The sequence below is a fragment of the Metarhizium robertsii genome, assembly GCF_000187425.2.
Source record: "Metarhizium robertsii ARSEF 23 chromosome Unknown MAA_Scf_5, whole genome shotgun sequence".
NCBI classification, from domain to species: domain Eukaryota; kingdom Fungi; phylum Ascomycota; class Sordariomycetes; order Hypocreales; family Clavicipitaceae; genus Metarhizium; species Metarhizium robertsii.
The window spans coordinates 2,269,441-2,290,164 of NW_011942193.1; the positions used below are offsets into that span (position 1 = coordinate 2,269,441).

At 52.0% G+C, this 20,724-nt stretch overlaps 7 protein-coding genes across 7 annotated transcripts; 3 read left to right on the plus strand and 4 right to left on the minus strand.

Moving 5' to 3' along the window:
* Positions 1-222: 222 nt before the first annotated feature.
* MAA_03977 (uncharacterized protein) lies at positions 223-1,869 on the plus strand (the record flags this gene model as incomplete). Its single annotated transcript, XM_007821975.1, has 1 exon — positions 223-1,869. One exon carries the CDS (start codon positions 223-225, stop codon positions 1,867-1,869), a length of 1,647 nt encoding a protein of 548 aa, XP_007820166.1.
* A 3,359-nt stretch (positions 1,870-5,228) lies between these two features.
* On the minus strand, positions 5,229-6,521 carry MAA_03976 (Phosphotyrosyl phosphatase activator, PTPA; the record flags this gene model as incomplete). The annotated part of the gene is made up of 1 exon (XM_007821974.1): positions 5,229-6,521. One exon carries the CDS (start codon positions 6,519-6,521, stop codon positions 5,229-5,231), a length of 1,293 nt encoding a protein of 430 aa, XP_007820165.1.
* Positions 6,522-7,059: 538 nt separating this feature from the next.
* On the plus strand, positions 7,060-7,950 carry MAA_03975 (ribosomal protein S5 domain 2-type fold domain containing protein; the record flags this gene model as incomplete). Its single annotated transcript, XM_007821973.1, has 3 exons — positions 7,060-7,249; positions 7,301-7,458; positions 7,534-7,950. The coding sequence occupies 3 exons, from the start codon at positions 7,060-7,062 to the stop codon at positions 7,948-7,950; spliced, it is 765 nt and encodes a 254-aa protein (XP_007820164.1).
* A 2,480-nt stretch (positions 7,951-10,430) lies between these two features.
* On the plus strand, positions 10,431-12,251 carry MAA_03974 (ATP-NAD kinase; the record flags this gene model as incomplete). The annotated part of the gene is made up of 1 exon (XM_007821972.1): positions 10,431-12,251. One exon carries the CDS (start codon positions 10,431-10,433, stop codon positions 12,249-12,251), a length of 1,821 nt encoding a protein of 606 aa, XP_007820163.1.
* Positions 12,252-13,002: 751 nt separating this feature from the next.
* MAA_03973 (Homeobox) lies at positions 13,003-15,030 on the minus strand (the record flags this gene model as incomplete). The annotated part of the gene is made up of 4 exons (XM_007821971.1): positions 13,003-13,960; positions 14,094-14,569; positions 14,666-14,777; positions 14,864-15,030. The coding sequence occupies 4 exons, from the start codon at positions 15,028-15,030 to the stop codon at positions 13,003-13,005; spliced, it is 1,713 nt and encodes a 570-aa protein (XP_007820162.1).
* Positions 15,031-17,794: 2,764 nt separating this feature from the next.
* Positions 17,795-18,817, minus strand: MAA_03972 (Ran GTPase; the record flags this gene model as incomplete). Its single annotated transcript, XM_007821970.1, has 5 exons — positions 17,795-17,929; positions 17,997-18,202; positions 18,269-18,422; positions 18,499-18,591; positions 18,755-18,817. 5 exons carry the CDS (start codon positions 18,815-18,817, stop codon positions 17,795-17,797), a joined length of 651 nt encoding a protein of 216 aa, XP_007820161.1.
* Positions 18,818-19,841: 1,024 nt separating this feature from the next.
* MAA_03971 (pdz/dhr/glgf) lies at positions 19,842-20,696 on the minus strand (the record flags this gene model as incomplete). The annotated part of the gene is made up of 4 exons (XM_007821969.2): positions 19,842-19,970; positions 20,023-20,360; positions 20,414-20,486; positions 20,544-20,696. The coding sequence occupies 4 exons, from the start codon at positions 20,694-20,696 to the stop codon at positions 19,842-19,844; spliced, it is 693 nt and encodes a 230-aa protein (XP_007820160.2).
* Positions 20,697-20,724: the final 28 nt, after the last annotated feature.

Genomic DNA, 20,724 nt, shown 5'->3' on the forward strand with positions numbered 1-20,724 from the left:
CTGAAGTAGCTATCCTTGTCACACGAGTTTGAAGTTCATCGTGGCGCGGCTCGCCAACGGTCGATTCGCGTGGTCACCTTTGACTCACTTTGCCGTCACCTGGAGGACACAACACATTCACTCCCTCACAGCAATTATCTTGTCCCGCCGACGAGGCGCACACCAAAGGAGAAGGGGGGAAAAGGCATTTTTCTTCTTAATCAACTTTCGAAACCCACCACCATGAAACCAGATTTGGCCACGGCCATATTCCAAATCTCACCAACAAACCCTCCGAAAATAATGGCCAACGGTTTAGATCGACTTGAGAGGCTCTTTGCCTACAAGCGCAAGGCCTCTCCCACCTCCAGTGGACGAGCTAGTCCCGCTGTTCCAGCCATCGAACAACAGTTTCCTTCGCCGTCATTTATTCGCCCCAAGACAAGCCGGATGGCTGCGCGCGACGAGGGGCGCTTGAGGCAGGCTGCGGGACGTTCGCCATCAGTCCCAGATATCATGACATCCCCACGAACTGTTCATCGCCAAGCATACAACTCAGTAACAGCTGATTGCAATGATCCCCCCAAACAACGCTTATGTCGATCTCCTTCATTTAGCCAAGGCAGCGCTGAACAATTGGTCACTGGTCTCCGTGAATTTCAGTTCCCCAAGAAGCACAGCCTCAACAACGAACCATCGCCTACATCACCCACCTTGAGCACTCCTAAGTTCACCGAGGCACCTCAGCTGCCAAGTCCTCGGAGTCGATCTCCGCTGGAGATTTCCATTCCACCTCCAAATAGACTGATTACTCCCCCTACTTCGCATCATGGGTCACAATCAGCAAGTCCAACGAGCCAAGGCCCGCAGATTCCCCTTCCAGCGCGCCCGCCTACTCCAGGTCAGTCTCCTGACCTTGGACCTGTCGCTGATATCAAATTGCGCAACGTCAAGTCCGCAGACGCCCTCGACAGGTCGCTATTCAAGGACATTGAGACTCAGCTGGGCGAACCTTTTGATCGTTTCTCCCTGAACAGGTCATACAGTCAGTCTAGCCTCGCCCACTCTACCCATTCTTTCTGCAGTTCTACCTTGAGAGAGCCCGACTTCAACGAATTTCTCAATCTCAGCGACGACGACATTGCCGAATCAAACCCAGACAGCCCGTCCTTAGAGCCTCTGGAAGAAGGTAGCCAATCAGCAGTGCCTCCAATGAATCTGTCGATGTCGTCTCAGCAAGCTCCGTGTGCTCTATTAACTTTGACACCGCCACGCGCCAGTCGGCCCGCTGCGGCCGCTGCATTCGAGGCGGCCAGAATCGCTCGGCGCTACGATTTTGACTTGGTCTATGTGGTCAACCTCTGGCCGGACACGTCGAAGCAGACTGTCGGCAATTGTCTGAACGGCAGTCCCAAGCCAATGATTGGGCGTCTTCTCGCGGCGCATGGTCTTCATCACGTCCCGTCCCCACTGCAGATCTCTACACACGTTCACACACAAGTTCTCAAGTCTGATGGTTGGATCGAGTACCGAAACCAGCATGCTCGGCCCCATGACCTTGCGCGTGGATTTACCTGTGCCTTCTACACCGGCCAGTACGCACGAAGCACTTCATCTCGCAGCGCCAGCCCTGTTTCAGGTGTTCGGCTGTCTGAAAGAATTGACCGGGGCATCGTGTTTGCCGCTTACCGCAAACCCCGCGCCAGTGAAGACAAGCTCGGCCGAAACTTCAATGAAGACGAACTCGGAGAGCTGCATCGAGATGCTGAGGTACTCGTGGAAATGGTGATTGACATTCATGTTGCCAACAGAAGTCGCCAACCACCAACACGAACTTCACACACAGATGAAACTGGACCCATTCCTCTACAGCAAGTTGACTTCGCCTAGTCGCGGTATCAGCGCTCTACTCGTTCCATCCACAATCATTCATACACCATGCCATATTTCCTATATACAATACAGCATTACCGACCTGCCTCGTTTCTTGTGTTCTCTTTGTCTTCACAGCATAGTATCAGGGTAATTGTTTATTTTGTCAATTGTATTTGCGAGATACCTCAGGGTGGTTATAGTCGGTTTTGCGAACCCAAAAGTCAATGCACGAAAATACATGATGATGACCTGGCGTTGGACCTTTTTTTGGGGTTGGACTGTCTTTCCTTTGCTGGAGCTAGTAATTCGCACTAGCTGAAGAACTTGGCATTTGCTGATTGCCAGGCGCATTGGGGGGGGAAATCCTTTGTTCACAAGGCAAGAATACGCAAGATGTGACCCCAGGGCCAGCATGGAACAGGGTGTTTTGTGGCTTCTTTGTCATTTCGTCGATGCAGGTTACAGGATGCATCACGCATACCTGGTGTGTGTAACAGCGGGCCCAGCCGCACAATGCATAGGTAGCACAATCCTTGTAGTGAGGCTGAAAGAAAAAAAATCTACGGAGAAACATTTGATGTGACTGATCTGTTGGTGACTACTCCATATTGTGTCGACTGAGCCTTTTATGATTGCTGTGCGAGTTGTCACTTTTGACTGGATGACTGGCGTGTGGCAGTAATATGAGGCGGCGTAGTATGTATGTAAATTTTTGGTGGCTCGTCCGAAATAAAATTGGCCTATGATACAGCTGACACATATTGTCTGCAACATGAAGAGGGAATTTAAAAAAAAATCAGACATCCATCAACAACACCATTTGTCCAAGCGTCAACCAACACCGCACCCGCTGACCCATCACGCCCGTCCTCCTCCTCCTGCATTTACGAATCTCGTCGACGACGCTCAGAACCACGGGGCCACAGAACAACACTCCACCAGACTGGATCCTCGAAGAACCTTTATGTCTCTATGAGCTCAGCAACCAGACTGGCTGGGCGTCTGCCACCAGCGCCTGTGCCAGGGATTGTGAAACGACATGGAATCTACCCACCAAGCAAGCAAGCATGCCACGCCTCCCGGCTGTAACGATGGCACCGCATCGCGGACCCATGCACGCATCTCTCCAGGGGGTCGGTCGAGGTTAGCTCAGTGCCGAGAACCAGCAATCACTAAATAGCGATTGCTATTTGTGCCCAAGGGTCTTGCCGGCGGCAAAGATGGACCAGACGACTTGGAAGTCATGGCGGCGCTGGGGTGCCGAGTGCGTCGGCTTCTTCCACCAGACTGGGCCAGTCTATGCCCATGATGTGATATCAGTTTTCGGTCAGTTGAGGCTAGTATTACCACCACATCCCGACCCTTGTTTCGGCATTCTTTAAAATTTTCCCAACGGGATTTTTTTTCTTCTTCCGAGGCTCAGGGATATTGAACAAGGGGGGGCCAAGGAAATGAAGGCCGGCCATAAGGCTGAGTGAATTTGACAACTCAGCACACACGTGCCATTGGAAGCACCGAGCGATTGTGGAAATGGTTTCAATAGCTTTCCAGAACGAACCCTGGCCCCGGCGTCCATGGCTGATAGTACTATGTATGTAGGTTCGTCGGGGATAAGGACGCGGGGGGAGCCCATGAGAGCAGTGGCGAGGCTGGGTTTTCGCTTGTTCCCAACGGATAAATTTCAAGGCGAGCGTTGAGCCATGCGGCGTGGGGTTGAGGCTGTCCATGACATGGTTGGCATCGCCTTCGACCTCTTTGATGCACTTGATACGTGCGTTTACGAGTGCTTATGAAGCCGAGCGCATCATGTTGCTGCGGATGATGACATCTCATGTTGGATGACGGCTTGGTCTATCTTGGATTTTGTGGCGTGGGACGCCGGCTCTAGGCCCTCGTGTCGTCCGTAATGTTGCTGGGTCGTTTACGTGACTCACCGTCGAGGTTGGTCGTCTCGTTTCTGCGGAAGAGGGCCGAAGCACTATCAATCCGGGCAATGACGAACAAGATGGCCTTGGCCTTGACTTGGGCGACGAGGTACGGAATCTGCGGGTTGAATGAGTAGATGCTAACCGTGGGTGTAGGGAACACGTTGCTTGCATCCTACTTGAACCACAGTGCCAATGGACAGGTCAATGATAAGACCAGCGGTGATTAAGATTAATCCCCCAGGTGCCCTCCCTATTACATGGCAAGGTAACGGTACAGACCCTTCGCTTTCTCTGCTCGTTTGTCCTCAGAAGTGACTTTTCCCGCCAATCCATGTTAACATTACTAACATTACTCACCCGTATCGCGTATACCCATCTAAACTTTATCACGAAGTGGTGATTGTGGACATTGTAGAGCTGACTTGTCCTCGGTATTTAACCTATCCAGCCATGAAATTTGAGGGCTTTTTATAGATTTTAAGAGTCAACTTTTAAAAAGGCCTCTATCATAACTATCCCTCCTCATTACCGACAGCCACCTTAAGGCCCAGATGTTTTGATCCGATTGGGATCGAGTCACTCAATTCCGAATTTGATTCGTTTAATAGGTCCTTGTGGCATATGCTTTTGAAGATATAGAGACACCAGCCAGTATATTCGATTATACCCGTTGACATGACTGCACTATTGACCGTCTACAATGCATACAACTAACCGCTGGTTTGGACGTGTAGAAGCACTTGAGGCTTCCTTGTTTCGACATGGCTCCGGGCCTTTTCGGTGTTGTAGCAGCATAAGGCGGGACTCTGCTGGTTTTTTGTACTCATGCTAATACAGGAGTTGATAATCAAGGGGAGCATCTGCATTATGCTGGCCATGATATTACAACTAGAGTGTAGTGACTCATTGAATCTATCATCTTACTTCAGAACTCTCCAAACAACCATCCTTCCCATGGCCCCGTGGGCGGCATATTGCAACACCCTAATCAGAGTCATGCCATCGTGGTACAAGTTATATGACATTCTACCATAAAGCTTGCCGAGTCACTGTCTCGACCTCTCATGACGCCAACAACAAATGTTTGTAAATCCGCAGTGGTCCTAGTCCAGGCGCTTTCACTTCGGGCAGGACTCAGGAGCTGTGCATTGCTGTTCCATTACGTTGCCCGCAATTCCCGAAGCAGCATTGTCATGCGAAATCTCATCTCCTCTTCTTCTTCTTCCTCCTCCTCCAGATGTTAACGACATCAGAGAACCAGGATCGCATCGTTGAACTATCCATTGGTAGACAGCATCGTTGCCTCGCATTTGTTACGACATTTTCCTCAGACCCTTATCAGCACATGCATACACGTACGGCTCCTTGGCGAACCAAGGATAAATCGCCAACGCCGGATACATAGCCACGGCGTGGCGGATTTCACGCCTGTTGGACGCCCTCCACTCAGTCAAAGGGGATCCGTCGCAGGGTGTCACCTTTTGCTCTCTTCTTCATCTCCTGTGCAGCTGCGATGCTGCTGGGTACCTTGATACCACAGCAGTCGCCCCAGCCAGTGCCATCATGGGCGTGATCCGAGTGGTCGGCTAAATCAGAGGTGACATGGCCGGCGTGCTCATCGCCGTCACTATTGACTGCATCGTCTTCGCTCATCCCTTCTACTGCCGGTACCAGCGATCCAAACAAGAAGTGCTGCATCACAGGCAGCTTGCCCAGCACCTCGGCCACGAACATCCGACGCATTCCTCCGTCAATCTTGGACCACGACTTGGCTGATGAGATGTCGTCAAGCATTGGACTGTGCCACCGCAACCCCTTGACCGTCTTTGTATCATTGACAAAGGCGACTTGGCCGAGGTACAGATAATCTTTGCCGAATTCCTCAATCGTCAGTTGTTGGTGGACGGACCGTGGTGTGATATACGGGTGGTGTAGTAGCTGAGATGCACCAAAGAGAAACGGCAGAAATTGATAATCGTCCAGCCCCCACACACCGTGGGAGCCTGCGGGCTCGAGATAGTACGTCATTTGAACCGTACGCATCAGGGATAGATACTTGGGAAACACCGCTAGGGTCACGGCCTTGAAGTCGTGCTTCTGTAGCAGGCCCAGCTGATATAAGCAGAGCATCCATATCATGAAGTTAAGCTCATGGCCAGATCCATAGTCAATACGATTACGGTTTCCAAACGATTGGTCAAGATAGGTCGACACTTCTGCAATGGCCGCTTCCTTGTCGATGCCTAAGCTCTTGTGCCACTTAGGACAGTTCTCAGACACTAAGTCTAGGAATCCCCGAAAAGCCTTGTTTCCGAATCGAGAACCGCCTTGTTCGTTGGGAGGGCATTTGATAACGAGCTCCCCAGCTTCACCCAGAATATTCAAAATGGCTTTGACCGTGTCTCCAAGGTCGTCGCTCTTGACGGCTGAGCATGGCGTGTCAGTCACGCTCTCGGCGAGTCCAAATATCCATCCTTGAATTAGGCTCTGTGTAGGCGACGCGAGAAATGTTTCATGGTCCTTCTTGGACAGAATTCTCCTCTTGGGGACAATGAAGGTCCAGTCGGAGGTATTGGGCGGCGAAGGAAGGGCGGGAGTCTCGGGAACGGGAGTCGGGTTGTCTGGTTCTGGTCGTCGTCGTCGGGGTTCAAGCCTTGGGATCCTATCCTTGAGGTTTGGAATGGCAGATGCGGCATTGCGCAACGGTGCCGGTGATGACGAGGGCTGCGGTGAGGCCATGGTTGCAGCGATTACCGGCATAGAGGCTTAGAGTTGCTGATGGGAAGTGAGAGCTTCTGCAGCAACACGACTTGAAGCTTGGATATCAAGGTGGCAAGGAACTGGCCCTGGGGACTTGATGCACCAACAGCCCCGCCACAAACTGCCATTGGCTGGTTGCCGCCGCTTCCAGACTGGACAGCCATCAATTGATGCCATCTGAATACGACACTCTATTAAAATAAAACCTAGCCATAAGGCACTTGATGTCCTACTGATAGCTTATCTCAACGGAAATAGCTTTCAATGGGAACGGCAAGCGGCTACGGGCAAGGCAGGGGACCTCAAAACATCGACATTTGCAGTCAAACAGTGTTGGCCCACCGCCAGCACATGCCTGGCAGCTTTGTGTGAGCCTGCATGTGCATGTCAGGGCGAGTCCACAGTGCCAGTCTCCACCAGGCCTCAGCATGACGATGACGGTCACAAAAATTCATTCGGCTGGCGTACTCAGTATACCCCGTCGCATTTCAACCTCAAACGTCCTCGTCTCCTCAAAATGACCGCATCGTCTGAACCCCTCGCTCAACTGTCAAACCTGCCCAATGCTGACGGCTCTGCTACCTTCTCAAACTGTGGGTATGCCGTCACCGCCGCCGTCAATGGCCCCATTGAGGCGCCTCGCCGTGACGAAAACCCTTTTGAGGCGTTGATAGATGTGGTTGTGAGACCAGCCGCAGGAGTTGGAGGTAAGGATCGGCCTTTTCATCTCAACTTCTAGAGTCTAATCATTTGACCAGGTACTGCTGAGAGGCAGATCGAGTCGATGCTGCAAGCCGCGCTTCGACAGCTCATCCCGATTCGAAACTTTCCGAGATGCACGATCCAGGTCACGCTTCAGATCATGGAGGCGCCTGAGAACGCATATCAAAACACAAAGCTACTTCAGCCTCAACAGGTGAGACAGTCCTGTATAGCCATTTACTGACCTTGTTCCAGAATCCTTAGTGTCTCTAACCATGATGCTCCTCAGAATCTCGCCATCATCCCCGCCCTATTCCATGCCGCTATCCTTGGGCTGTTGACTGCTGCCATCCCTCTCAAGACGATTGCAACAGCAACAACGATTGCTATTCCGGCCGGCTCTGGCGCCCTCATCATTGACCCGAGCACTGAAGAGTCGGCCAAGGCCACGTCTCTCCACGCATTAGCATTTACATCTCACGACGAGCTGTTACTTGCCGAAAGTTCTGGGTCATTCTCGATTGAGGATTGGGACAGGGTTCTGGAAACTGGTCAGCGTGTGTGCTGCCGAGATCACGAATCAGGGCTCGACGCAGCCATGTCGGGAGATGGACTGGAGTCGCAAAGCATCAAGGCATTCATCCGATCAGTCATGGAAACCAAGACCAGGACAGATCTCAACTGGAAGCGAAGTCTGGACCAATGAGTTCTCGAAGAATGCCCACGATGCAATAGCACCATCCCTACAGGATTGCCGCGTAATTTGTCCCAAGCCCTCCTATGGCACAGGGAGGGAGAAACCAGACAACGGCGCATAATGCGAGGGTTTATTTGTTTTCCGAGCAACATGCCTCCGGCGCTGAAATGAACCCCTCTTCCCGTTAATATCTCTCCCGAGACTTGGCAAGCCGCATGCTTGGGGGTGTTGAGAAAGCGGAGATGCCCATACGTTTCAGCATCCCGCGACATCTTTGGGCGACTCGTCCTGGCCGTGAGCGCAAACACGCTACAATTTCTCCTGGGTACGTACGGATGAGTTGTTCCGAATTCCGTGCACTCGTCATGTAATGATTCCCAGGAGAGATCTGCCAACCGAACAAAAATCACCCTCGAGTCAAGGTAGCTTAGAGCCGAGTTATCTAGGCGAATACTGTTATGAAAACACAAACCCAAATCAAAGTACTAGCGTCGCAGTTGAACAGCTGTAACAAGGCTGTGTCGTGCCATTTTCACACCCTTCTGACCGTATAACGAAGCCAGCTTTGTATGCCCTTAAAGAGGATTGTAGAACCGCCATGTCACCTTGTTGTACAAACTGAGACGGCCAAGAGTGTCGACCCAACAGCCAGTCGTCTCGCGAAACCCCTAGCCCACAAACGGATATGTACTCCGTATGGAGTATCGTGCTCAAGATCCACCTCATCTGGTGGCGATTCAGGTTGCGTCTCAGCACCAGCCCCATCAGCTTCAGTGCTGCATCGCTTGGCCACGCCCATGGAACCTTTGCAACATTTGCTTGCTGGCGCCCCTGAAAATGGCTGTTCATGTTGACACCAGAGCACAATATATGATGCATGTGCTTTCACTTGCACTTGGCTGGCTGATAACGTGTCCCGGGGTAGCGAGGCCGGGAGCCGTAACGTCTCAGGTACTTGCGAAGGTACTGGCGAAGCCCTCCATGTTATGGCGACCCAAAGAAGAGGTTTTCAGGAGTCTATCAACTTGATGTACATTTGTTGACGGCTTTAAAACCGCGGCGGCTGATGCAGCGGCCCGCAAACGACCCTTGTCAACGATCTCAATGCATTGTACGTATCAATACGCCCAAGGCCAACTATTAATACTAGCTCAAGAAGCTTAACCTTCTGCTCCTTTCCCAGATGGGGAGACGCTCTATCGTTCCGCTGTTTCGATTGCTCACTGTCTTTTTTTTTTTGTTTTCCGTGTCGTTTGTCTGTTTAACAAGCCAGGCGTGGAAGAGCTCTGGTAGTTCTGACGACTTGGTGCTTTGGCATTGTCGACCCATTCGCGCCTGCCTTGGTTGCTCGCAATCTGTCTCTTTCTCTTTCTCCCTTCTTTTTTTCCCTTTCTTTCTTTCACTTTTTCTTTCTTTCTTTTCGTTTCAGCTCTTTATATTGGGCTCGGATAAACTGCTATATAATTTATGTTCTTTGAGATCTGTTCTTTCCTTCTTTGGAGCGATAGCGTATGCAGCTTCGTGTTACCGTTTATTTTCTTCCCTTCGCTGGCCGGATTGTATTCTAATTTTGGGCCCCGTCCCTTTCTTTTTGCTAGCGATATTTGCAAGTATTTGGGTCCACCGTTCGTCTGTCAGTGACGAGTTTGCATGTAGGCGCCTGTACACATTGGCACCAAAGACGCAGGCAAATACAGCCAGAGAGTCCTGGAGCTGGGATGTTGCATTCTCAGTTGAGGGCCAACCACTACATTCATCCACTCCGCAACTGATTTGCTCATCTACGCCTCGGCGCAACCGTCTCTGCAGCCAGGAATACTCATCACAGCCGACACCACCAATCACGACCGTATCCAAGCCCTCGGCTCCTGCTTGCCAGGATTTGCCCGCAGTGTTGGGTCATCGCCCATCACCCGTACCAACACGTGTTTACCTGCAGCTGGTCTGCGTATTGGCTGCGACCTAGCCTGTCATCGTGTCGGCCATTTGGAGACCAGGTGCTGTGAATCGCCCAAGAGTAAGTTCATTGTATACACGGAACAAACACAAACACAAACCCCGACGCGGGCGGACTTGCATCCTGTTGGTGGGCAAACGCACGGAGCTAAGACGCCGTTGTGTCCGCGGTATCCGACAAACAGGCAGGCAATGAACGCATGTCCCTTTTGATGCTGACTTGTTCTTAGAGTTCCCTCCGGCAAAGGGCAGTATCCGTAAGACTTCGGAAGAGGCGCAAAGAAGGGCTCAACAAACCGAGACGCCATTTGACCGTCTCCCACGTGCAGTCTGTCGTCAGCTTGTCAGCCCGCGCTGTTGGCGCACCTGGCGAACCCCATTGTCGGCACCCTGAATTCCTCTTCGGTGCTTCGCCCGGCTCGGCCATTGGTGTCGGAGTTTGGTGACTTCCCCCACCCTTCTTTGTGTCACGCATAATCCGGCGCATTTGTCAACCTTGGATGACAGCCACCTTCTTACTCTACTCCATCGCTATGACCTCCGAAAGGGTCTCGTCACCTACAGCACTCCACCCTGCAATCGGTGCCCACCAAGATGGCGAATCCCAAGTTTCAGTGAATAAAGGAGCCTTTGCCTCCCTCGACCGCCCCAAGACATCCAGTGCTGCACATGGTCTCTCCTTGAACACGTTCAAAGCTACTCGTTCTGCCGATGATCCGTGTACTCCATCTACCGCTGTTCCGGCCTTAGGTGGTGAATCCTCAAATTCACTCACATCTGACGTTGCTGATACTTGGCCTTGGGCGGCATCGACTCGCGCAGGCTATCTTGGCCACCGCCGGAACGCCCCCTCTCACGACTCCATCCCCCGCCAAACCATTATCAAGGCTCTGGCCTCTGTTGCACGGAACAACAAGCCCGAAGCACTCTCGCTGGACAACATGCTGGCAACACAGAATACCGAGACCCCTGGCTCTGCAGCATCGTCTCAGAGGCTTGCCGATGCCCTCCAGGATTTGGCGAGGAAACAATCAACACCCATAACAGCATTGGCTGCCATGAAGTCCCCGTGCTTTTACCATCAAAGATTCGACGATGCGGTTGACATTGAAAAGGTTTTGGAAGAAATCAAGAATGACGAGTGGATGTCACACTCCCGCCTTGTTCAGACGGCGACTGGCGTGCGTGAGGTGTCCAAACAGCTACAGCGGCGACCTATCAAACGCGCTGTGCGTAATGTCATGATTGTCACCAAGGCTCGAGACCACCAACTCGTTTATCTGACTCGTGAGCTTGCAACGTGGCTACTGCGCACACCGCGATACGGGTCTGATTTAGGAGTCAATGTCTATGTTGACGCAAAATTGCGCAGCTCTAGGAGGTTTGATGCGCCCGGCATCTTGGCAGAGAACTCGCGGTTTGAACACATGCTCAAGTACTGGACGCCAGATTTATGTTGGAGTCAACCCGAAAAGTTTGATCTGGTCCTCACCCTAGGGGGAGACGGGACTGTTCTTTTCACGTCATGGCTCTTTCAGCGAATTGTCCCTCCGGTGCTGTCGTTTAGTCTCGGCAGCTTGGGGTTCATGACGACGTTTGAGTTTGAAAAATACAAGTCACACCTGAGCCGAGTTATGGGCGACGAGGGCATGAAGATCAATTTGCGCATGCGATTTACATGCACCGTTTGGAGGCATGACGCCGAGGGCGCGCAGGTGGGCGAGGGGGAGCAATTCGAGGTCCTCAATGAGCTTGTTATCGATCGTGGGCCGTCGCCCTACGTCTCCAATTTGGAGCTTTATGGCGATGACGAACTACTCACCGTCGTGCAAGCCGATGGCTGTATCTTTTCCACCCCAACAGGATCGACAGCCTACTCTTTATCGGCTGGGGGATCTCTTGTCCACCCCGACATACCAGCCATTTTACTGACACCTATCTGCCCACATACCTTGTCCTTCCGCCCCATGGTACTTTCCGACACTATGGCTTTGAGGGTTGCCGTGCCTCGAAACTCTCGGGCCACAGCATATTGTGCCTTTGATGGCAAGGGCCGTATCGAACTGAGACAAGGCGACCATGTCACCATTACTGCGTCACAGTACCCATTCCCAACTGTCACCCGCACCGATACAGAGTGGTTTGACAGCGTTAGCCGAACGCTGCGCTGGAATGTCCGGGCTACGTTGCAGAAGCCCTTTGACGCCAATGCTGCATCCGCTGGCAGCGCTTCCCAAGGCGAAGATGACAGTGCCTGCTGGGATATAGACACCGACAGCGCGTACTTTCCCAGCGAAGAGGGAAGTGTTAGCGCTAGCCCTATTAGGCGACAGATGAGCATGTTGGGATTATAAAATAACATTACTACTTATGTACATGACGACATATTCGAAATGTCTTCTCGACAAAGAGAGCACTACTATATTGTAGATTTATACATGACCTTGAGGGCATTCAGGGCGTTACGATGAAAGAGTCGGAAAGCATTGGAAGGATATTTGGGTAGATATAGACACATGCATTTGAGAGCAAGCGTTCGTTAGTCCAAGGCATAGCGAGAATATTAGTATATTCTCTCTCTTTGCGCATGTCAACGAGGATATAATACAAGATATGAAACAGATTAGAGCTCTGTGCTACAAGAGAGTACGCAGTGTGGCATAGTGCCATCGGACTTGGTGTCATTGGAAATTCACGCATCTTGATCACGTCAAACATTCATATAGAAAAGACATTCTGCAGCACAAGTAAATGTTGTTGCCATTTCCCAGCCTCCATGCCATTTTACCATTCGTACGCCGATAACATGAGTCCACCTTGCCACCCACGCGTTAGCTCCTAGGCCGTACAGCAAAGCACAACGTAACCCAACATGTCCAGACAGAAACATCCACCAGGCAGAAAACGGAAAAAAACCCAGCCCAAAAGATCCAGTTCATCATGAAAAATAAACAAAAACTCCCCTTGCAGTAAGGCATAATATTTTTTTTAAGAAAAAGGAAATTAGAAAACAAAAAGTGAAAAATGATTTCATCGACACCTGTGCTTCAGTTTCCTGAGCTTTGATATACATGTACTACTACTCCAGATATTTCACGGCTACATCTATCTCCACGCCCCTTGGCTTAGGGACAAGAGGCCAGCGATGCAGTCCATGTCTGGTTTCTTGCTGGGGCTGACATCCCCGCGCATGAACTTCTCGACATCATCCTGTCGAGAGTTCTGCTTAGCATCGTCGAATACTTCAATGGTAGATTTCGAACTCAATGGGGACGGAGCGGTTTGAGACCGATTAGAGAGCATTGCAGGCCCTTTGTGGTCTTGTAAGACGCGGCCTAGACGGCGAGGGTTTTGCATCTTGGTTGCTGGTACGGCGGGGAGAGGGCGGCGGCGGTGATGGTGAAGATGAGCATCTGCGTTGCCATCTTCGTCGGGAGACCAGTTCTCCTTGTCAGAGTCGGTAGGAGACACAAGCATAGAGACGTTGACCTTGCCGCTGACATCTTTCTTTTCTGTGTCAGCGTCGACGGATTCCAGGCGTACAGAGGTTGAGGCTGTTCGGTGAAGCTTGGCCTTTTTTGCCTGACGCTGTTGTTGGGGCCTGGACAGCGACGCGTTGCGTTTTGTCGAGCTAGGTTGTAGAATCCCGCTGGACGATCGGAGCAGGCTTATTGCAGCAATTGCCGAGCCGTTGGACTCGTTCTCCGCCTGGGCGGTCAATTCGTCGCGCCTTTCGGAATCAGCGCACGACTCCCATGCATGGACGTCTCGGGAGCGACCTCGCACAAGACGGGGTGGTAAGGAGTTGGTAAGAGCGGAGATTGGTGGCAGCGTGATGCTTGGTAGAGCGGATTGGCTTCGAGACAGGCCTGTTCTTTGTCGTGGTTGGGGACCGGATGAATCTACCGAGGATGTCCTTGGGGATTCGGGGCGCGTGGGAGACACAAGGTTGGAGATGAGTTCTGCCTTTCCTTCGAGAGACAGAGAGAGCCGTACATTGGACTGAGATTTGCTCTGGCTATGTGTCTTGTTGAACGAAGCTGAGTGAGGCAGAGACTCTAACCTATGAGCGCCGTTAGTTTCTAACCACATGGCCTGATATGGAACTCGTGTTTATTTTTAAGAGAGGGGGGGGTTAAAGAAGTGAAAAGAAGAGAAAAGACACTAGGAAGAAAGTAACAAAGGAAAAAACACACCTAATAGGTTCATCTTCACCGTGGCCTAATGTCGATGGTGATGAAAATGAGCTTCCCAAGTTCCAGCGATTAGCCAGATACCCGACGGAGCTGGAGAAAGAGTGTCTCATAGACTCAGAATCCTGACTCCTCTGCGAGGACGGCGCCTCTTGGCTTTGTGGCGGTAGCGTATCGATATGCCTTCCCATTCCCCCAGTGCGAGGCGTCACGATGGCCGCATCGGAATATGACCTAGTCAGCTCTGGTCTGGTCTGTCTCGTCGTCAATGGCGGTGACACGGATCCCTGGTGGTCGGCAGCGGACCGCGAAGAAGCCGGATCCGAAGACTGGAAGCATCTGTCCGAGTCGATGCGAGACATGGCAGGATCTGACGAGGGGACGTGGTGCATGCCACCAAAGCGAAGAGCGGCGAGCTCCTCGGGCGAAAGTGGACGCGATTTCCTTCGGTCGTTTTGGCGGCGGTTCTGGAACCAAATCTACAATTGTCAGTTTCATCTCGACCATATTTTCCCAAGGCCAAGGTCCGTCCAGTCGTCGACTCTCTGTGGGGGCGTAATTGGCGCCAGACATACCTGGACTTCCTTCTCATTTAGCGAGACGCGATCTACAATGTCTTGACGCGCCTGCTTGTCGGGCTTGGGGTTGCTTCGGTACGCCTCCTCCAGGATCATCTTGTCCTTGGCACTAGATTTGCCAATTGGCACAGGTTAGCCCACCTGGACGATTGCAAAACGTGCCCCCTATAGCTTTGCAACGGGGATCAAACATACGCGGTCCTCTTCCTCTTGCCCTTGGGATGCTTCTCCATCTCGGCACCCTGAGCAGGACTTTCGTCTCCGGCACTCAGCATGCTCTGAGACAGAATTGAAGAATCATGTTGGCTGGGGGAGCTGGCTGATTGCTGCTCCGGAGAGGCGGAGGGCGTGGTCGTCGACATTGGGTTTTCTCGTCGGCGGCGGCGGTGGCAGCAGCAGCGGGGGAGGGATCGTGGCGGGATTTGGTGGTGAGGCGAGTTTCAAGAGTCGTAATGCATTACTAGGCCCCCAAGTCTATGTATTTCAGCTCCGGATATCGACCAAAGGAGGAAGAAAGGGTAGGCCGCCAGGGAAATGCAAGAAAAGAGACCAAAGGCGCCCCAGGCACAGGTTGATGGGCGAGATGGGAAAGAGAGGTGCACGAGAGCGTGTAAGCGTGTACGTGGGACGTGGGCGTGGAGTATTACGGAGTTGGTGGTCTAGGAATGGTTGACTGAGCAGGGCACCCAGGTACCCAGGTGCTGGGTATACCTACCGTAGACGGCCGCTGGGGGTACATGCGCGAGTGCGGCCCTGCCATACAAATACGGAGTAGACGCAACGGCCAGCATGCGCAAGCACACGCACACGCACAAGTAGTGCTGCCCGAGGCGAAACCCACACTCAAGCGCGGCCTGGACAGGGGGGGAGCGTGGGAGGGCGTGTACAATTGATGCTGCTCAAACCCGCACATAAACCCAGCAGAGACGGTCGTCCAGTATTCCTATGCCTTGCACATGAGACGGGCGCGTCGGTTTGCATTGGCGCGATTCCAAACCCGCCTCGTCTCTGTATTCCCCCTTCTGCCACGTATTGTAGCATGTAGTAATTCGTATTCTACGTTGTATACATACATACGTCCTCTGAATCAACGGCAAATCACATCGCGCGCCTGGCGTGGCCATGTCCCAAAGAGGAAACATGTCAACACGCGTTGCACGTGCAAGGGGTGATTTGACTCTGAGCCCAAAATACTGAAAAAAATAATAGACTAGTCGTATGTACATACCTAGGTACTAGTACTCCATAGGCCCAGCCAAGTAAATAGAGTGGCTGCGTCCCTTTTTTCTATTGACTCTCCCACACGCCCCCGGTTCATGGCAAAATAATAGAAGACAACCAGACCCAATCTGTTAATGGTCCCAAGACTGGTTCGTCCACTATTTTTGGGGGCGTGTGCACAAGGATGCGTTGTCTTTTATTTTTTCCATGTTTTTTTTTTCTCTACGGAGTGCTATTTGCCCGCTTCTTTGTCTTTGAGGGCACGCGTCTTGGGCTGGGGTTGCTTGGAGACCGTTACACAACATAACAAAACAACTTTAGATCCTGGACGCTAAACCATGATCTGTGCGTTCTTCCACGATTCCAACCTCTGAAATATGAGATGAGTGATGCTGTGCTCCGTACACAAAAATTTCGAACAGCGCAGGCATTGCGTTCAATTACTTTCAGCTACATGAAGTGGCGTGTCGGCCTATCTCTTGCATTCCGCTCGCACAGCATTATAATTATTGCATCAATTCTTCAGATTTTTGCGTGTGTTTTTTTTTTTTTTTTTGGCCGTTGGCCCGTTTCGGGCTCCATGTCTCTCTCTTGCTTCCCACGTAATGGGGCTACTTTGTCTCGAGTGCCAATGTAGCTGCCAGCATGCTTCTGTCCACTCACATTGATTCCCAGATCATCCAAAGCCAAGAGGCACGTCTGTTAGTTTATTGGTCTTGCCCGGATCTCTTTGAGCCCTACGGCCATTCTCTTCCCCATACGATAAAGGCTTTCCCCCTTCACCGTTCTTTCTGCCCCGCAGACGCGGCGGACGCGGGCCGTACTCACACGTCACACGCCCCCCCTCCTTCCCGGGTCTGTGCTCCGCCCGACATCATCGGGTTGAGAACCGTATTCTTTCCTTCCTTCCTGCCGCGGACAATCGCTGTATCCATCATCCGAGTATGTCGTAGTGTAATCTCGATTTCGGGATGCATCAAGTCACGAGACCATGTCCTACGTCTGTAGTCATGTTCGGGCACCAGGCAGGATTTGGCCGCCTTTCGACGACCCTCGTGTCACTGGCTTGATTGCACATCGGCCTACAAAGCCAAAGGACGTGGAATGCTTCTTCTACAGCCAGCGGCGTGTAATTTCCCAAGTTCTCGTGAAGGACGTGTCTGTACTGCTACGTTTGAATCGAACATGGTGAGACTCTGACTCTTGCACGAGATCCCAAGCTCGTTAATGCCCATGCCCCCACACAGAGTTACCCACCAAGCATAACAACACGACCAGTTGGTCGGCGGCATGGCTGAGGAGACATGTCAGAATACCTCGAAAAGCCAGTTTATCCACCAAACAGGCGTTTTTGTTGTCACCTGGCCGCGAACTACTACCAGTACCGGACGAGTCCAGGGTAGGTACCATACAAACAACCACTGCGTGATGCCAAGCTCCGGCGTGGACTTGGACGTTGGGCTGACGTGCTAGCTGGAACAAGAACTTACCAGCAAATATCACCCAAAGTTATTCCCTTACTCTATCATGACGCCACCTCACGTCAGACATCCAACCGGTTCTGGCATCAACTAACACCTAGGACGAGGCCCGCAAACATGAAATGCAGTCAGAACTATAACATGGCAAGAGTACTAATTTTGTTGTAGTCTAACTAAGATGAGCTGCTATTTTCTTTTTTTTGCAGCAATGCCGCGATGTTACCCCAATCGAGGTATAATGGGCATGGGTCCGCCCTCTCCAATCACGCTCTTTAAACTTAATAATTCCCGTCCCTGTATCATAAAATGGTCATCCCGGCCGCACACGGGCCACACTCAATATGCGAAGACGGCCGACTCTAGCTGGACCATCTCGTAATCCTCCCAAACAAACTGCCATTATCCCTGCAGACAGCGGACTGATTTACAAGTCGTCGTCGGAAAGCTCACCGGGCAGAGGCTGAGCGGCCGCAGTCTCCATCTCCTTGCGGTACTCCTCCATCAGGGCTTCGTCGACCTGGGCAGTGGGAGGAGCCAGAGCAGGAGCGGCAACGAACTCCTGTAGCAATGGTTAGTCGCTCGTTCTACTTGTGATCGGGACATCCAGGTCAAGCATTCAGACGTACCAGCTGAGGGTTGCCAACCAGTTTGCGGGCCAACCAGAGGAATGGCTTCTCGAAGTTGTAGTTGGACTTGGCAGAGATATCGTAGTACTGAAGGTTCTTCTTGCGGTGGAAGGTAATGGTCTTGGCCTTGACCTTGCGCTCCTTAACGTCCACTTTGTTGCCGCAGAGGACGATGGGGATATTCTCGCAGACACGAACAAGGTCACCTGGGAGTGCATTAGAAGATTACCCGGAATTGGTTAAATTCGTCTTTGTGCTAGGCGGGGACATACGGTGCCAGTTGGGAACGTTCTTGTAGGTGATACGGGAAGTGACATCGAACATGATGATGCCGCACTGGCCGTTGATGTAGTAGCCATCACGGAGACCACCGAACTTCTCCTGACCGGCGGTATCCCAGACGTCGAACTGGATGGGACCGAAGTTCTACAATGATAATTAGCGCGTTGTCGTCTACGGCTGGGGAGCCCGGAGAGGACGGGCGAGCCGCATCGCTACTCACCGTAGTGAAGCCAAGAGGGTGAACGTCGACGCCGAGGGTAGCAATGTACTTCTTCTCGAATTCACCAGTCAAGTGACGCTTGACAAAGGTGGTCTATGGCAAACTCGCAGTTAGCAAAACCATCATTTCATCATCAAGATGGCAGGCGATGCTTCTCGTTAGGCGGGGTAGATAACCATATCCACCACCCTGGGTCCTTAACCACGACGCCAGAGAGAGAAGAAAAACTCCGATACAATCATCTTTTTGAACGAACCTTTCCGGTACCACCGTCACCGACAAGCACGAGCTTGAAAGTGGGAGTCTGCTGTTCAGCCATCTTCGCGATGATCTTCGTCCCGATGAAAAACTGATGTAAACAAGCGGGGTGCTAGAAGAGGCGGAGTTAGCCTACTGCTCGGCGATGGAGGCGATAGTGAAGGGAGATAATGTTGAAGTCGGGTCGGCAAATGCGCAATTCGTGGGTTTGAAGATGGAGTGCAATGCGAGAAGCGACCGGGTTGACAATACCTTTTGAGGTCTCACGGGCGTGGGATGTGCTGGAGGCAAACTTGCACGAGGTCGGTCAGCAGGATGTTTTGAAAGGCGGCGGGGAACCTCTGGGACCAGGGCAAGCCAGAGCAAAAAAATTCAAACTGCTGGGGGGCGGGCTCATGCACGTGATGTCAGTGCATGCGTGCGTTCCAATCAGGGGCCCGGGGTTCGCACAACGTGGATAACGTCACTGCCTGAAATTACACTGTGCCGATGCAGCAGCAAGTTTTTTTTCCTGTTGCTACTTACCAAGGCTTTACGACTGAGAGAAAGCTATGGAGCCTGGGTATCAGCAGAAGAGTAGCAGCAGCCGTGCTGTGATCCCATCCGTATATATAGACAGGCATATGGGTATTTATCAACAAAAAAATCATCCCATCCTTCAGGCAGTATCCGTAACCCTTTCAGGCGCCCAGCTGCAAGCTCTATGTCCTGCAAGGCACCGACTCCCTCGCCACCTCCAGTGGTGCCTAAGCTACCTTGGCAACTTGGGTGAAGCTGGCCCATTGATCTCTAACTTTCCGTCGGAGTTGTTCCAAATGCAGCAAAAAATTGGACAATGACATTTTCCCTCAGGCGCAGTACACTGCCCAACGCAATCTCCGTTTGATGACAAAGCCCCGAATATTGGCTCCGTGCTGGCGGCCAGTATGCCCAGCACCAAGCTGCGCGATAGGTGCCTAACCCAAAGCCAATCGCACCATCGGCATGGTCGTCGCTTGATGTCTGTGCATTACACATTTTGGTGTGTCTGCGTTACTATAACAAACGGTCGATATTTGTAACCCAAAGCCGTATTGGGCGATGCATTATAAAGGGAGGATGTGACATCCGAGCAAGCCTCGGCCACCCCAATTTCGAGTAGGCGTCAAGGTCAGGCGCAACTCCTGACGTTGAGCCGCGCCCGATGCCCTGGACACCTTGATGAAAATGTCGCGCTGGGACGTGTTAGAAGATGCAGCGAATCCAAGGTTGGAAGCTCTAACGTACCCCTTCATTCCCTTGAACACATTCGACCACCTTCTGAAGGTTGTCATTGTTGGATTTGTTTACGTATCCAAAGTTACGAATCTCATCACCCTCCTTCATACCAGCACGGTCAGCCGGGCCGCCAACGGCGACAGTGTTGACCTTTGCAAAGACCTCGTCCAAGGCATCAGCTTGCGAGTCGGGTAGAACAGGCGGGACAGTGGTGCTTGGGGCTGGTACGGCATTTTCGTCGCCTTCACCCAGACTTGCGAAATGCTGATGCAGGTACTTTTCGATATTCTTCATGAGATCCTTGTAGTCATTTCTGAGTCGGACAATCCTCGCTCTTGTGGTGCGGACTTTTCCAAATTAGCCCATGTACTTGGACTGCGGAGGCTGGGAAGCAACTCACTCTGAGCAACATCAATATCAGAGCGAGGAAAGCCATCACTAGTGACAAGAGGTGTGTCCATGTTTACTCCGTGCTTTACACCAGTCAGAAATCAGCGGACCTAAATCCATTGAAGCTTGAGGGGACATACGGAATCGAGAACGCCGCCCAGGGCCTTGAGTTCTTCCTCCAAGCTTTCCTTCTTGCGTTGGAGCTCCCCGAAGCTCAAATGCCCCACGTTGCCGTTGGTGAGGCCTCTGGTGGTCGGGCCGGACGGCACGGTTGGCGCATGCATGCTATCCATCATGGAGTGGTAGCACTGAGGACGATGT